Source organism: Elephantulus edwardii, unplaced genomic scaffold (genome assembly GCF_000299155.1).
Source record: "Elephantulus edwardii isolate Elephantulus edwardi_28Jun2011 unplaced genomic scaffold, EleEdw1.0 scaffold00157, whole genome shotgun sequence".
Taxonomy (NCBI): domain Eukaryota; kingdom Metazoa; phylum Chordata; class Mammalia; order Macroscelidea; family Macroscelididae; genus Elephantulus; species Elephantulus edwardii.
This window is the reverse complement of record NW_006399907.1, coordinates 4,071,279-4,090,139: the sequence shown is the minus strand read 5'-3', so window position 1 is coordinate 4,090,139 and position 18,861 is coordinate 4,071,279. Positions and strand designations below refer to the sequence as shown.

At 36.0% G+C, this 18,861-nt stretch overlaps 1 protein-coding gene across 2 annotated transcripts in view; it reads right to left on the bottom strand.

Moving 5' to 3' along the window:
• The window catches only part of CCDC91 (coiled-coil domain containing 91), a 392,671-nt gene that overhangs the window by 217,025 nt on the left and 156,785 nt on the right, over window positions 1-18,861 (bottom strand). For both annotated transcript variants that reach the window (XM_006895069.1, XM_006895070.1), the window contains one exon: window positions 7,266-7,343. In XM_006895069.1, the coding sequence (XP_006895131.1) occupies window positions 7,266-7,343 (78 nt within the window). The remainder of the gene's footprint in view (window positions 1-7,265; window positions 7,344-18,861) is intronic.

The following is an 18,861-nucleotide window of genomic DNA, read 5'->3' as shown; positions in this document are numbered from 1 at the left end:
TGTACAAATTTGCAAACATGTGAGAGCAGATAAAATTCCTTTGATTGTAAGAACACCCAGCTCTAAAGCAACTTTAAAGCAGTATCTTTATGATATAAGTACTTACAAAATCTGCACAATATGTATGTAACAATCCATTTTATTATCACTGTATTACCTGGCACATTCACACTGATATATTTAACATATTTATACTATCTGGAAATTATTTTGGTATTATCTATATAGATTTTTACCTTTCTAATAACTACTGATCTAATGACTAGTGGCAAGAAGCTTCATGGCAATCCTCAGCATGGGCAGCTCAAATCAACTAGTTGCTTGGGTGTGAGAAAGATGAGTAACCTTCTCCCGTACAATTAACTGCCTCTGAAAACTGGAGGGTCAGCTATCAACTGGTTCCATCTCAACAGTACACAACAACAACAACATTCCTATGACTAGGTTGTACAATTTATCTCCTCATTTACTGATGAGCCCAGCACAGTCTAGTAGGTATCAACATACAGTGAAGATGTAAAGTATAAAGTTGCCCATAGAGTTTCTAAGATTTTACATCTTAAGGCCATACACTGGCTCATTTTTTATTTTTTTTTCCCTCAGGAAAGAAGAAGGAAAATTAAGAAAGTCTAAGAATAGTGCGGGACACCATCAATAAGAAAACCAGATGCATAATTGGAATCCGAGAACAAGAAGAAGCAACATAAGGCACTGAGAAAATTGTGGAAGAGTTACCAGAAGAAAACTTTCCACAAATAATGAAGAACAAAATACACATGCAAGAAGCTGAGCGAACTCCATATATAATAGATCCCAAAAGAAATACACTACAGCATATCAGAGTCAAACTGGGCAGAACTAAAGACAAGGAGAGAATTTTGAAAGAATAAAGAGAGCAAATACTATTAAGTAACAATTTCTCAGCAGAAACCATGCAAACAAGAAGAGAGTAAAAGGATATATATCAAATAGTCAAAGAACACAGCTTTCAACCAAGAATATTGCACCCAGCAAAATTATCCATCAAATATGATGTAGAGATCAAGATATTCTCAGAAAAGTAGAAAGTAAGGGAATTTGTAAAACAAGATCAACATTGCAGGAAATACTGAAGAAAGTCCTTCTCACAGAGATGTCAAAGAAAGGAGGCTGGATCAGGGTAACCAACAATACCAAAGAGAACCCAACATAATGATGCCAATAAACCCTTGCCTTTTAAGAGTTACACTGAATGGGAATGGATTAAATGCATCTGTGAAGAGGAAAAGAGTAATAGACTAGACAAAAAATCAAAACTCATCAATATCCTATCTAAGAGACACAACTAAAGGATAGATAATGACGAACTAAAAATCAAAGGGTGGGAAAAAAAATATACCAAGCAAAAGGTAATAAGTAAATAGCAGGAGTGGCAATAGTAATGTCTGACAAAATAGATTTTAGCTATCACTACAGACAATATATAATGTTAAAGAATCAATAGAACAAGACTACTTATGTATACTTAATATCTATGTACCAAATGACAGACCTGAAAAATGCACAAAGCAAATATTAACATAATTTTTAAAAAGAAATATAAAACTATTCTAGTAGGAAACATAAATACACCACTCTCAAGGAAAGACAGAACTATTATTAAAAAGTTCAACAAAGATGCTGAAGAACCATACCACGCAGTCAACTAACTCAATCGCGTAGATTTATGTAGGCTGATGCACACCAAAAAAAATCAGTATACATTTTTTTGCCAGCGGTCATGGGATAGTCTCCAGAGAACATCATATTTTAGTTCGAAAATCAAACCTTAATAAAAAAACAACACAGAAATAATACAAATCATTTTCTCATAGTACTACAAAATTTAAAAAATCAACAAAAGTTCAAAAGAGAAAAAAATCATACAGCTGGTGAACAGTGCCCTGCAAAGTTCAACAAGCCAGTACACAACAAATGCTGGTGAGGTTCTGGAGGAATTAGGACTAATTTTCATTGCTGATTGAGAATGTAAAATGGTGCAGCCACTATGGAAGTCAGTCTGGCACTTTCTCAAAAAGTTGGAAATAGAAATACCATTTGACCCAGCAATTCCAATACAGGGAATATATCCTAAAGAAACCAGAGACACAACTCAAAAAGATGAATGCACATGCATGTTTATTGTTACGTTATTCACCAACAGCAAAGAAGTGGAAGCAACCCAAGTTCCCACCAATAAACAAACGGATAGAAATGTTATGGTACATTTACATATTGGTATGTTATACAGCACTGTAAAATAATGAATTCATAAAACATTGCACAACAAGAGTGAGTCTAGAAAACATTATGTTAAGTAAAAGAACTCAGTCACAAAAGTACAAATATTGCATAACACTGCTTTTATAAAACAGGACATACATGCGGGAGGTTGAAGACAGAATGGGAAAAGAGTAGATAGATATGAACACTATATTAGATCAGATGAATGGAAAAAAATGTCTGAAAAGAATATTTAGACACTAGATATATGACAATCTGAAACAAAGGGTACACTGTAGGGAGGGCTGGCAAAAGAGGAAGGGAAGAGTGGAAGAAAATGGGAAAAATGAACAATTTAAAAAATGAAAGAAATATTTTTATGTTAAAAAAGAAACAAATTCTAATGTAAGAGTATAAAATAGTATTAAAAAAACCAAAAGATATTCTAAACAGTAGATTTAAACATAGAGAAAGGAAAGAATCAGTGAACTTAAAGACAACTTGAAAAGGTTGTGTACAATATTAAACAGAGAGAGGAATAGCTCTAGTGGCCTACTAAGAAATTGTGTCTCCAGCTCTAAATAAGGCACAGGCTTTGAATCCATCTGTTGCTGTACAGGAGAAAGATGAGCAATATTCTCCCATGTGATTTAAAGCCTCTGAATAGTTGATAGAGGGTCAACTATGAGTTTGTTCCTACTGGACAGCACAGAACAACAACAACAACAACAACAACAACAAAGAGAAAATAAACAACAAAGAAAATGCAATAAAGCCTCCAATAAAAATACTGGGTATACTATAAAATAGATCAATAGTGGAATACTGACAGGAACAGAAGGAAAATAGAGAAAGGAACAAAATAATTGGTGAAATTATTAATTTACATCTTAAAAACTCATGAAATTTCAAGTAGAATGAGTAAAAAAAGAGATCCACATATAGATAAAATATTGAAAAATTTCTCCCATAAAAGATAACAAAAATTTAACAAATTATTTATTATCACAAAAAGCAATAAAAGGAAGAAGATATTTGGGTAACATATTCAAAGCAAAAATAGTTTCTTAAAATTCTACAATCAATCTTCTATCCAGAAAAAAAATTAAATAGAAATTTTAATTATGGAATTTCTAGATAAGCAAATTCATTTTAGTAGATCTCCCTACGCTTAAATGCTTTAATATATTCTTTAAGTTAAATTAAGTACTACCAGAGAGTAATTCAATCCACAAGAAGAAGCTAAAACTTCCAGTAAATGTAATTATATGGGAAATTTTATAAGTGTAGCATTGCTTGGTTTTTCCCATTTATCTTTTAACTGATTTAAGAAAGAAATTTCATAAAATAGTAACTGCAATTTTAGCTTATTAAACACAAAAATGTAATACACTTCACAATAATTTACTTTAAAAGTGGGTGTGAGAAACATGTAGTAGAGAAAGAATTAAAGTAGTTCACTTCAGTTGAGTATGACTCATAGTAACCTTATGAACAACAGATCTGAACATATTTGTGCCATCCTCAGTAACTACATTGAGGATTTTATAAAATATCTATAAAAAAAGAGAAAAAATAACTACAGAAAGCAATAAGTATAATAGTATATAGGTAGGTTTATAACACAAAAAAGAGAAGAAAAAAACAAAATGTAACAGTTAATTTTATATATCTCTCACTAAATTAAAATGCCTATGAAATAAATACTGATAGGTAGTAAAGACACTACTGTAAGGCCTGGAACAATCTTAAAATATTTTAAAAACATGAATTAAACAATGATGAAAGGAATTGAAAGGTTACAAGAATAACATAGTTCAAAAGAAACTTTAAAGGAACAAGCAGGGAATAAAAAAGATATATGTGCCATGTAGTCACTTGCCAATCCTAAGTACATTAACTCTGAACCTTGCCCTATTCTGAGCCAGTTTCACTGTTTCCACATATATATAATTTTAGCAAGGAAAAGAAAACAGTCAAAATTTCCACCAACAAATGAACAAACAGTGGTACATTCACAGAATGCAATAAGGAGCAAATATTTTAAATACTATAATATATGGGAGCAGTCATTTAAATACTATATAATATGGGAAAATCTTGAGCGCATTATGCTGAATGAACTCAATCTCATAAGGAAAAGTATGCCATAAGACCATTATTGTAAAAATAGAAGTATAAAGGGAGCTCTGGTGGCCTAGTGGCAAGAAGCTGCACTGTAATCCCAGAGGAACACGGTTCAAATCCACCAGATGCTCTGCTGGGGAAGGAGGGACAATCTCCTCCTGTACCAGTCAGACCTGATTTGACGGCACACACACACACACACACACACACACACACAATAATAAAATAATTTTAAAAAAATAGAAGTATAGCTAGATATATATAAATGTCTAAAAGGGGAAGGAGAAAGGTGGGAAGATTGAGGGGGGAAGGTGCAGGAAATGGAGAAGGGGCGAATCACAAGCATAGAAGAGTTTAGTAGGCAGATAAAGGAGAAGAATAAGAAACAGCCAATTGGGACTTGAAAACACAGGGTAATAATAGGCATGGATTAACAGTAATGAATTTTAGAAAATTCACTATGTATATGAATGATTGCATGAAACACAATATGAATGAAAGATTTTGTGAAACACAATTTACATAAAGGAAACACAATGTATATGATATATTGTACGCAAACCAATATAAAATTTAAATCAAATACTGAACTGTTCAGAAAAATAAAGACATACACAATTGAAATGCATTTAATTTTAGAATTATAAAGCAAAAATAAAATCCCACTTCCACTGTCATTGAGTAGAACTGACTCAGTGCTTCTGAGTGTAACTACCCCAGAGGATTTCCTAGACTATCAACCTTCACAGAAGCCTGTCTCATCTTTCTCCTATGGGACTCCTAGTGGTTTGAATCACTGACCTTAAAATTAGCAGTTTAATGCTGTAAATGCATTCAAGGATATACTTGTTAAAGCATCAGGCAAATTATGCAAAGTTCAACATTTTGTTCTCTCCTATTGTTCACCCCTGGCTATATTTGCAAGTCCATTTATGCCACAGGAGTAGTACTCACTTCCTAAACAATATTGCCTCTGGAAACTATGAACTTTGATAAATGACGGCAGTAACAGAAAGGCTTCAGATCTTTTATTTATAGGGTAGCAATGAGTTGTGCTCAACATGATGGCAATCACCAACAACATTTATGTCATAGGCTCAGGCTTCAATGTTTGGTCCCAATTTGTCTCTTATGACCTTTGATTTTTTTTTAATTATTATCAAATTTTATCAGTTTTAGTGAAAAGTCTCTTGAGTTAATGTTTCCGTCCAGCATGAAATTTGGATCCTATTACAGTCTTCTGCAGGTTGTTGTTGTTATTGTTATGTACTGTCAAGTCGCTAGTGACTCATAACAACCCTTTGTACAACAGCCCTGAAACCTGCTCTAGCCTATGCCAACATTATTGTCTCCAATACATCTACCCTCATAACCCGAATCACTTTATCAATTTATCGCATCAATGGTCTTCCTCTCTTTCTCCATCCCTCCAACCTTCCAAGTGTAATGTCCCTCTCCAAGGACTAGTCCCTCCTTATAACCGCTCAGAGAATGTCAAACAAAGCCTGCAGGAGTCAGAAAATCAAAAGGGACAAACTTGATTAGCATTTCTCAAACTGAAGAAACTGAAGAACAAATTAAAGCCTCAAGTTGCAGTACTTAAGGATATAATGGACAGAGTATTGAATAATCCAGGAAACATCAAAAGAGGATGGAAGATGTGCTGCAGGAGGGGAGGTTAATCATAAAGAAGATAGAAAAGGAAGTGGAAAAGGGAAGAAGGACACAAGTATTTCTTTTTCTCCCAGAAGAATTCTCATATTGTTTTTTGTTTTCCATCTATAAATTACAGGTAAAATAGTGACTAAAACTTACTCAAGCAATTAACTCCACAGAATCATGTTTTGAAACTTCTATACCAGTTGGCATTCTTATTTTTCAAATAATTTATAAACTTAATTGAAGAGCAACACCTAGTATTACATCCACATTTCAACTCCTATGCTTTCAGTAAACATATAGTGGTACAGTGGTCAGTTGAAAGGAATCCTATACCAAAGCAAAAATACACTAAATCCTAAAATGTATATATATCTACACATGTCCAGGTGTTAAGTTTCACTGCTGTTTTATATCAGCATAACCACAGTCAGAATAGCAAAATTTAACAGAACAGCAAACAACAAATGCTGGCAAGGTTGTGGAAAATCTGGAACCCATATTCACCATTGGTGGAAGTGTAAAATGGTGCAACCATTGTGGAAGGCAGTATGTTGCCTTCTCAAAATGTTGCAAACGGAGACACAATTTGACCCAGCAATTCCACTCCTGGGAATATACCCCAGAGAGACCACAAATGACATCCAAGCAGATATATGAACACCCATGTTTACTGCAGCTTTGTTCACAATAGCAAGGAGTGAGAAACAACCAAGTGTCCATCAACAAATGAATGGATAGAGAAGCTCTGGTATACTATGCTGCATTGAAAAACAAGGAACTCATGCAATATTATTCAAAATGGATGACCCTGGAGGACATTATGCTGAGTGAAGTATTTCAGTCACAAAAGGACAAATACTGCATGGTGCCACTGTTGTAAAACCCGACTGATACAGGGGTTGGGCGTAGACTAAGAAAGAAGTGTTTAATAATGTATACTGCATTGAAACAAATGAGGGAGAAGACGGTTTAAAAGGGATATGTGATTAGGTATTTTTGTCATGACAGGTGTCTAAAGCAAAAGCTACATGGTGGAGTGGACCTGGGGGGAGGGATTGTAAAACAATGAAAGAATTTTTCTTTTTTTCCAAGAGGGTAGTGTACTGGGCTGGAGGGTTGGGAGGGAAGAAAAGGGCAACAATGAATCAATGAAAAAAAAAAAAATATATATATATATCTTCACTGGGGGGGAGGAAGTAAGAAGAATAAAGAATTATAAAGTCTTAAATGTCTACCTTATATTCATCCACAATAATGCTGAGGGCTTCATGACCAGCTTTCCTCATATCTTCTAATTCCTGTTTATGTTTTTCCTAAAAATAAAAGGGGAACAAATGTTAAACCATGATTAGTTCTTTCATTTTCAAGTTGAGGTGCTGTTGTGTACCATTGAGTGGGTACTGACCCATAACTGACTCTCTGGCAGGTTTTCAGAGGCAGTTAATCACACAGGGGATTGCCCATAGTTCTCCTATGGAGCAGAGAGTGGCCTCGAACTACGCAGGCCTTTGGGATTGCAGTGAAACTCTTGTCACAGGTTATGTGTAACATACAGATAAAAATGAGAAGTCTTCTTATGTTAAGCTTCGATTTAAAAGTATTGGGGAAAGGACCTGTGAAGGAAGGTAGAATTAAGAGGAAACAATATCTGAGGGAGGAAGATCATGCTGAGAGGTGAAGAAACAGCAGATAATAGTGTTTTCCTCTGGGGCATTTGGCAATCCTGGCCTGGGACAGGAGTCAGGATGCTTAAAATGTACCTGGACAAAGGACAGCCACTTAAAATAGAAAATCTAACAAAAATTCGGGCAGTCTTAGGTCTAAAGTGATAAAAGTTAAAACCTTGATTATTCAAAAAATCAGAGAGTAAGAGAAGGTAGAGAGTCGAGCAAAAATTTTGTTTCCTTTTTCTTCCTATGCATTTCAATTCTGGAATTAATTGCATAGGTGCCTAAGAAGCCTGGAATGTAAGACTAACACAGAAGAATTTTTGGCAGTCTGACAGAGTTGCTAAGGATATTAAACTCTAAAATAGTTAAGAGCCCATCTATAGTTAAGGATTCAATGAAGACCTGAGGTCCTCAGTCAAAACCAAGTACAGGCTACACTCTAGGGTTAGGAGGGAACAAAAGGAAGCTTTTCCAAATCAGCATTTACTTATGGAGCAGATAGTGGTTCTCTACTGAGGAGTATATAGTAATAACTTTGGGAATTTAATTAATGCAAAGTTTTAAGTCCTGTATTGTTTCAACAAGTTTGAATCTCTGTATTTTGTTTTTACTTCTTCAGATGATCCTTACACATCATAATTTGAAAACTAATAGATTCAGGTTATAAGTTCCCCAATCTACTCTACTTGACCAGGAAAGTAGTTGCTCTCTCTTGAAGATGTGAACATCCAATACAAGAAATTTTTTCCTCTCATTTTTCAAACACAATGTTAAGTTATCAATATAAAATTATCAGAGATAAGAATAGACAAGAACAGTAACAAGAATAAAAAAGATGGGGGATGAAAAAACACCTAGAAAGTGAAATCATCATCACTTGAGTGACTAAAAGATAAGATAGTTATGAGTTTTAAAGTATGTACAATCAATATTTTTTATAAAATAAAGGGGAATATGAAGAAAAGAATGTTAAGATACTAAATTTCACCAGGGTAACGACAAGATCCTTTTTACGTGATTCTACTTTTGCTCTTTTACAGAAACCAGAATAATTCTTTTTAAACTTAAAGGTCCAGTGCACTGCTTTTGAATTAATATTGATTTAAAGCAATCCTACAGGATATAGTAGAACTGGCCCGCAGGATTTTCACAGCCATATGTCTTTGTGGAACAAGAGGTATTACTGATGTCTGCAGGATCTTGGCTGAAAGAGGAAAATACCACAAAGATGTTTACTTGAGTTTTACTGACTATGCAAATGTATCTGACTATGTTGATCATAACTGTTTATGACTAACATTGAGAAGAAGGGAATTTTAGAATACTAAATCTTGCTCACAGGATAGAGCAAGGTTTAGGGCTATTGTACATAGGGTTGCTATGAGTCACAGGTGATCAACAGCACATAACAACAACCAACAACAAAAATCTTGTTCACAGAAAACCAAGAAGCTATTGTTCAAGCAGAACATGGTTTTAAAATCTGGAAAGGTGTGCCTCAAGGCTTTATCCTTTTGTTATACCTATCAATCTCTATGATGCTGAACAAATAAGCAGAGAAGCTAGACTGAAAGGAGGAGTATTTGGCATTAGAATTGGAGAAAGACTCAACAAACTGCACTATGCAGATGACATGATATTGTTTGAAAAAAGAGAAGAAGACTTGAAGTACTTATTGAAGAAGATCAGAGACTACAACATTCAATATGAATTACATCTCAACATCAAAGGGAAAAGATTTGGCAATCTGCTACGTAAGGTTTCATTTTCGATGTTATTGTTATTATTGTTAGGTTCCACAGAGTAGACTACAACTCATAGCGACCTTACGAAAAACAGAATGAAACCTTATATCATCCTCCCAAGTTCTGACATGCTTGAGCCTGATAATAATCAGAATAATCAATGAATAATCAATTTTGGTCAAAATTAACCAGTTTCCTAAAGGGCAAAGATTTGACAATCTGCTATGTAGGGATTCACTGTCATTGTTACTGTTACTATTATCAGGTTCCATAGAGTAGACTACAACTCATAGTGACCCTATGAAAAACAGATTGAAACCTTATATCATCCTCCTAAGTCCTGACATGCTTGAGCCTGAAAATAATTAGAATAATCAAGGAATAATTGAGCCTGTTTTTGCATTCATTCTATCAATCAATCTTATTGATTAAGAATAATCAATGCTTTTAAATTATGTTGCAAGCAAAAAGTACTGAATATACTAGGAACTATCCAAAGAACAAACAAATCAAGAATATTAAAATACTTACCATTGTAGCTATAGGTATCATCATGATAAAGAAAATGTTAATTGTTAATTAGCACATATGTAGAAGCAGTCAAGAAATCAAAAGTTGTGTTACACTTGGAAAATCTGTTGCCAAGGACTCTCTTAAGTGCAAAAGAGCAAGGATGCAAGTTTAAAGATTAAGGTACACCTGATCCAAGGATATTTTCATTTGCTTCCTAAGAATCCTAAAGTTGGATTATGAATAAAGATGACAGAGAATAATCAATGTTTTTAAATTATGGTGCAAGCAAAAAGTACTGAATATACTAGGGACTGTAAGAAGAGCAAACAAATCTGTATGAGAGGAAGTGCAACTAGAACAACCCTTAGAGGAAAAAAAAGTGGCATTTTGTCTCATATATTTTGGATACAGTATCAGAAGTCGTCATTCCTGAGGAAAAAGACAAGCTGTGAAAGGTAAAAGGTCACCAAAACAGGGAAAGATACTCAATGAGATGGTCGGTAGAGTGACTGTAAAAACAGGCTCAAGCATGTCAGAAATTGGGAGGATTATTTAAAGGTTTCAATCTGTTTTTCATAAGGTGGCTATAAATTGTAGTCTACTCAATGGAACCTGACAATAACAATAAATCCTTACATAGCTGATTACCAAATCTTTTCCCTTTAGGAAGCTGGTGAATTTTGACAACAGACTTTTGATTAGTATCTAAAATCTTATCCAGTGTGTCACCAAGGTACCTTAAAGATAAACATCTACAGTGTAATATAATTTCCACAAAGACAAGAATTGTTACATCTGTATGCAGAATCCCCAAAATAGTATTTGTCACAGTAGGTGTTTCATAAACATCTGATAAATAATAAAATATCACCTTGTTATCCAAATTCCCAAACTCTCTCTGTTGTCCAGAGCAAATTCACTCATTCCTGACCTTCCTTTGAGTATGTGAAGCTGTAGACCTCATAGGAGAAGACTGTCCATCTTTCGCCCTTAAAGCCTCTGGTGTGAATTTCTAGAGAGGTGTGCTCTCTGGATTATTGGCACATCTCCCTACAGTGTAATCTCAAGTCAGAAAAGACTCATAGCGGACTCTCTCCAGTGGGTTTTAGGGGCAGTAAATTACACAGCAGGAAACTGTGCATCTCTCTCCTGGATTCACCCATGTGGTTTTGGGAGGGCATGTAATCCTTACTACCGAGCAGCACAACTACCTAAGGATCCCAAAGCTGCACCATTCATTCTCTCAGCGCCTCCATTCATCCCTTTTAAACTGTTGCAGTTAGCCTAGAAATAGTATGCACTTACTTTCTCAAAAATCATCTTATCAGAGAGGTTTTCGCAAATTACTTACATAAAAGAGCATAATATATCACCTCCTATTCACTAATCATACTTTACATACCTTCCTAGCATTTATACCATTTAATAGTTTGTGTTTATTTTTCATAGCTTGTAACTCTCAAACTTGAGAGAAAACTCAATTAGAACTGAAATTTGATAAAGTTCCTGTAACGCCTACAGAATAATACCTAGCCTGGTACAGAGTAGGGACTCCTCAAATATTTACTTAATGCTGACTCAATAACATAATTTGTAAGTTTTGAGGTTTGTTTTTTTTTCAGACGCCTACCTGTGACACTGATGTGTCAATGCATTATTAGTTGGCTACCTAATGCGGACAGAGAGTCCGATTAAAACAAGCTTGGAAGGAGGAGTGGCATCCAGTTCCATAGTATCTTGCCTCTGGAAACCCTATGAACCTGGAGAGAGGATGAAAGGCACTCAAGTGTCGAGGACTCTCCTTCATAGGGTTGTTATGAGTCGCCTGCAACTCGACAGCACTTAACAACACTAAAACAACTCCATAAACACCACAGGGTCTTGCTCATATATTGTTTCATGAAATCTTCTGTGTCTGCCAATTCCTTTTGCTACAATGACTCAGTATACTCTTTCCACCTACTTTTAATACTTCCTGGATTATTTAATATTCTGCCCAACGCATCCTAAGTATTGCAATTTGAGGCTTGAATTTGTTCTTCAGTTCCTTGAATTTAAGAAATGCTGAGCAAGTCTGGTCTGTTTGATTCTCTGACTCCAGCTCTTAGCACATTTCATTATAATACTTCACTTTGTCTTCCCACACTGTCCTTTGAAAATTTCTGTTCATCTCCTGAATATCTTGATTTCTTCTCTTTACTTTGGCTTATTGGTGCTCTAGTGCAATACTCAGAGTCTCCTCTGACATTCATTTTGGTCTTTTCTTCATCCTCTGTCTTTCTAATGACCTTCTACATTCTTCCTGAGTGGTATTTTTTTAATATCCTTCCACAGCTCATCTGGTCTTTGCTCATTAGTGTTCTCATTAGTGCTCAAGGCCTCAAACCTGTTCCTGACATGGCTTCAAAATTCAGGTGGGGAAGACCAAAGGTCATATTTTGGTTCCTGTGGATTGGCAACACCATGATGGATGTTGAAGAGACTGAGATTGTAAATAGCTTTAGTTTTCTTAGCTCCACAATCAACACTCTTGGCACCAGTGCAAGGAAATTAAAAGATGTATTGCATTGGAAAAGTCTGCTGTCAGAGATCTCTCAGAGTACTGAAGAGCAATGATGTCAGTCTGGGGACTAAGGTGTGCCTGATACAGGCCATGGTCTTTGCAATCACTTGCTATGCATCAGAGAGCTGGACAATGACTAGGGATGATAGAAGGATAACTGATGCCTTTGAGCTGTGGTGTTGAAGAGAATTAAATATATCATGGACTGCTAAGAGAACAAACAGGTTCATCCTGGAGAGGGTTAAACCAGGCTGTTCCTTTGAGGCAAAAATTCTAAGCTTCATCTGACTTACTGTGGACATGCAAAGAGGGAAAGGTCCTTGGAGATACACTCATGCTTAGGAGGGTAGAGAGACAGCACAGAAGAGGAATACTCTCGATGAAATGGATTTATTCAGTGACTGGGGTAATGGAAGTAGGTGTATCAGAGACAATAAGATTGGCAAAGGATAGAGCAGGCTTTAGGGTTGTTGTACATAGGGTGGCTATGAGTCTCAGGTGACTTGGCAACACATAACAACAACAAACTCCATAAACAAGTAATAAATGGATTTTTTTTCCAAAAAAGGAAAAGGAAACAAAAACTAAAAAATAGGACATTTAGAAAAATCAGGAGTGGTGCTTGAAGCTCAAAAGGATAATTAGAATACTGTAATACATCCTGTGGAAGTACTAATTTATATTCTCTCATAGTATTCTCCAATACTATGTTGCTTGCAAAGGTAAAGGCAAGATGTCACAGAACCTTAACAGTTTGGTATTAATTTGAATTTAGTAAGGTGGAAACATGCTCATTATTAAATGTATGCAGTTGAAAAGGGTCTTGAATATAGTACAAACTAATAAACTGAATAAAGCCGAGATGGGACAGGCCAACCACGTTTGGGAGTAAGAAAGACATTTTGCTCTTTATCAAGAAAAGAAAGCTATTTAATATTGTTGTTGTTATGTGTCATCGAGTCACTTGCAACTCACAGCGACCCTAAGAACAAGAACCCTAAATGCCGTTCTATCCTGTGTCAACCTCACAGTCTCAAACACAATCATTCCCACCACTCCAGTCACAAAATCAATTCATCTCATCGAGGATCTTACTCTCTTGTGCCGTCCGTCCCTCCTCTGTCCCAAACATGATGTCCCTCTCCAAGGACTGGTCCCTCCTTGCAACATGCCCAAAGCACGTCAGACGAAGCTTCAGAATCCTTGACTCCAAGGAGCATTCCGGCTTCACCTTCTCCATGACAGGCCTGTTTGTTCTCCCAGCGTCCATGGTATATTCAACTATCTTCTCCAGCACCACAGTTCAAAGGCATCAATTCTCTTTCTATCATCCCTAGTCACTGTCCAACTCTCTGATGCATAGCACGTAATTGCAAAGACTATAGCCTGGATCGGCGCACCTTCGACTCCAGCCTGATGTCGTTGTTCTTCAGTACTCTTGAGAGGTCTCTCACAGCTGACTTTCCCAATGCAATTAGTCTCTGGATTTCCTGGCTGCTGTTACCAAGAGTGTTGACTGTGGAACCAAGTAAACTAACTGTTTATTACTTAGAAGATTGTTTTGAAAAAGCAAGTTGCTTTACATGTTAGCATGAATCAACATTTGCTGAATGAATTAGATTAATATCATAGTTCTGTTTCTGACATAAGTACAAAACAAAAATCAAAAAGTTAACAAATATAAAGCACACAACACTGGGATCAAGTGTGGCAGAGATGATGAGGATGGCACAGGATAGAGTTGGGTTCAGATATATCATTCACAGGGTCACTAAGAGAAGTAGTCAACCCCATCATACCTAACAACAACAACGTTGTTGTTGCTAAGTGCTGTCAAGTCACAGGCAACTCATAGCGACCCTATGAAGGAGAGTCCTCGATGCTTCGGTGCCTTTCATTCTCTCTCCAGGTTCATAGGGTTTCCAGAGGCAAGCTATTATCAAGTGGACGCCACTCCTCCTTCCACGCTTGTTTTAATCGGGGAGCTCCACCCCACTCTCTGTCCACATTGGGTAGCCATCCATTAATACATTTGACACATCAGTGTCATAGAACAACAACAATGGTTTTTTACTGTTTAAAAGGGGATTAGCCTAAATGAGTAAGAGATACTTTGCCAAATTTCTTAACACTATGATAGAGCATGCAAGAAAACTCATTTCAACGTTTCTAATAGCAATCATACAGCCATACTGTAACACAACGGCCTGACTAGTTACCAAAAGAAAAAAAGAAGGATAACTAAATAGACATATATGGCCTGAAATTTTTTAGCTCAAGAAAAGAAAGCCAAAAATTCACAACTTATCTAGAAAGTGGTCAAAACCAAATTTGACCACAATGGTAGTTTTATTTCAAACAAACTCAAAAGTAGCATTGTAAAAGAAATAATACTGGGAGGAAATTATCTCTTTTTAAATTAAAAAAATTATAGACTTTTTTAACAAGTAGATTTTAAAGGTAAGTTAATCCAACGTGCTCATTTTATAAAATAATAATTTGAGGCAATAAGAGGTTAAGAAGTTATTTTAAGGTCACAAAAATAAAGGCAGGATGAAGGCTGAATCAGACCTAATCTGATGCTAAATGAAAAACTCCTGTGTCATAAACTGTTGTAACTGCATTCAAAATTATTTGAGTAAATTCCCAATCCTTCATCAAGAGTTTTGTGCAGAAAGCTCAATAATACCAAAACATCCCTTGTCAAAAGTTACCCCTTCTGGTGGAACGAAGATGTTGTTGTTGTTGTTGTTGTTGTTGTTATGTGCCGTCGAGTCGCTTGCGACTCACAGCGACCCTATGTACAACAGCCCTAAACTCTACTCTGTCCTGTGCCAATCGTACTATCTCTGACACTCCCATCCCGATTATCCCAGTCACGGAATCAATCCAGCTCATAGAGGGCCTTCCCCTCCTGTGCTGTCCCTCCACCCTCCCAAGCATGATGTCCTTCTCCAAGGACTGGTCTCTCCTCACACCATGTCCAAAGTATGCTAGATGGAGCCTCAGAATCCTTGCCTCCAAGGAGCCACCCGGTTTAACCCTTTCCAGGACAAATCTGTTTGTTTTCCTAGCAGTCCATGGTATTCTCAATACTCTTCTCCAGCACCACAGCTCAAAGGCATCAATTCTCCTTCTATTGTCCTTGGTCATTGTCCAACTCTCTGATGCATAACAAGTGATTGCGAAGACCATGGCCTGTATCAGATGCACCTTAGTCTCCAGAGAGACACCATTGCTCTTCAGTACTTTGGAGATGTCCCTAACAGCAGGAACCAAGATACATAATCAGAAATTCTTTGTTAAAAGAATAGTTATTCATCAATTTATTACTTCTACTCAGAATTTTTCTTAACTTATCATAATTTGAATGAAAAACTTACAGAGCAAACTTATTTTCCATTCAATAATTCATAAAACAGTGAAGATTCCAACTTCACATTGTAGAAACAGTACTTTTCCACTTCTTCTTGCCTCCTTAGCTTTATTTATCTCAAGAGAAATGCTTGCTCTTTGATAGTGTATGGTTGATTGGTCTAAGAAGGTTATTTCTTTCTGGTATTATTGATCATCTTACAGGTCTGTCAATTGTTTCACCAAAAGCTGAATCATAGCTTGATTCCAAGTTTGCATGAAGAGCCAAATGTCTTGGTTCCACTGTTCTTTATCAGACCAGTAGACCTTTCCTTTTTATAACTTTTAATTTGTTTAAAACCTTGTTATACCTGTCAGTTGCTGTCAAGCATGAATGCTGGTCTCCCCTGGTAATCTACTTTGTGGAGTTTAAAGGTCTGTGTTCTTAGGGAAACAGATGGGGAATCTTCCCAATTCTCTCTTCCAAGGTGTAACCCATAAATAGTAATGTGATAAAAACTGTGCAAAGCCAATTGATTTTAAAGTTTTTCAGAAGCAAATTACAACTGATTCTTCACTGTCCTTTAGCACTCATCCCATAGTCTTGCAAAAATAACTAAATATAAAAAAATTAACCCCCTGTAATCAAGTGAATTCCAACTCATTCCACTCTAAAAAGTCAGAAAACACCTTCCAATAGGGTTTCCAAGTTTATAAATCTTAATGGAAGCAAAAAGTCTAACATTTGTCCATATTACGGCTGATGAGGGAGCTCTGGTGGCCCTAGGTAAGGAGTTGCTTCTACCAACCCAAAAACAGGTGGTTCAAATTCACCAGGTGTTCCATTGTAGAAGACTGCTCAATTCCTCCAATATGATTTCTAGTTTCTGAAAGAGTGATAGAAGGTCAGCTATCCGTTGGTTCTGACTCAATGGAACATAATAACAAAAACAGCCATAGCAGATGTGACTGGAACACAGGCCTTCTGAAAGAGACCCAAATGTTTTCACTCACAACATTACTAAGACTCCCTTGATTGTCTGTAGCTAGGTACTAGAGTTTCAATATGCCTAATGAGGTAATTGAAAATTTATATAATGCAAACTACATATAAACACAAAACAGAAATGAACAAATATATACAGGTGTTTCTTAAAAACATTAAAATTAGTATGTGTGACCTTCTGTTTTGTTATTTGAGTAATCATCATTCATATACTAATGACAACAATCAATTCAGTTTATTATATTAAGATTATTTTGAAAATTCAAATTTATAACACATATTGACATTTCCAAATTTTAGTATTGTTTTCTACTGTCAAGCCAGACAGAAGACAAACTAATAACCTCGAACAGAAAACATGCAAAAAAGGATTCTCTGCCACACAAAGTGTTGGAATCCAACATTTGATTGATGTTTTGAAATTATTTGGGACACTGCTTTAAAAAGAGAAAGAAACTGAATTCTAAAGATGAATCATATTTCAACTATTAGAGAAGAGCTGTTTCTTACTTTCCAAACCTTTGGCCAAAAGCCAGTCAACAATTAAACTACCAGAACATAATTAGCTAATAACATTTGAATAGGCAGATTTTCCAATATAGGCTTCATCCTGTTTTCTCTGAATCCACAAAATTGCATCCCCTTCACAACTGATAATCAATTCCACTGGAAAAGTAAGGGATAAATACCACCAAAGGAAATTTGTAGGACAAAAAATAAAAAAAGATGGTGGGATATCATCATTCAACCAATCCACTAAGATATTCTGACTGAGAAATAGTTTAAAATCTCCCCATCAAAAGATGAAGATTCTAAAAAAAAAAAAAAAAAAAAAAAGATGAAGATTCTAACACAACAAGAGGTTGAACTGTAAATGTCAGAAAAGCATAAAGTTAGTTTATCAGAAATATATACAGTTATGAAAATCCAAATAAACAAGAACAACTATAACTAACATATGACAACTGTAACAAAGGAGGTTACCCAAAGAAGCTTTGCAAAGTGGTTTCACATATATAGGTTTCCCATGATTAATACAGGTTTTCTAATGAATACATGTTCAGTTTCTACTTCCTCCCTGGATCGTGTTTCTCATTCTCTATATATTCAATAACAAAGAATACCTGATGGAGCCCTTTTCATTTTTAAAACCAATTAAAACATTTTAAAACTAGAAAATTTCAATTCATTGTTCATCAGTCATAAATGACTCATGGTTGACCAATCCTTCGCAAGTTTTCAGAAATTGTGAATTACAAAATGGGAAATTAGTCATCATTTTTGCATAGAGCAGCTGGTAGATTAAAACATAAAATGGGATAAACAAAAATATGAGTATACAAAAACCAGTGTAATACCATAAATGAAAATAAAACATTTTTTCTATAGTAAACTGACCCCAATACTGAAATTAAATTTTCATCATCATCAAGACAAAATCTACTCAAAGCTGACCACACTAAGCTAGCCTCCAAAAACCCAAGACTACAAAAAGACTACCTATTTTTCTCATGTGGAGCAGTTGATGGATTTGTTGTTGTTGTTGGGTACCATCAAGTCAAATACAACTCACAGCGACCCTGTGAACAGAAGATCTGAACCCTGCTCTATCCTGCGCCATCCTCACACTTCCTGACACACAAGAGCCCATTGCAGCAGGCACCATTTCGATCCACCTGGTTGCGGGTCTTCCTATAGGTATACATAAATGTTATTGTTGTTGTTGTTGTTCTTGTTGTGGTTGTTGTTATGTGCCGTCGAGTCCTTTGCGACTCGTACAACAGCCCTAAACCGTGCTCTATCCTGTGCCAATCTCATTGACTCTGACACACCCATTCCGAGTACCCCAGTCACTGAATCAATCCACCTCATAGAGGGTCTTCACCTCCTGCGCCGTCCCTCCACTCTACCCAGCATGATGTCCCCCTCCAAAGACCTGTCTCTCCTTACAACATGTCTAAAGTATGTCAGACGAAGCCC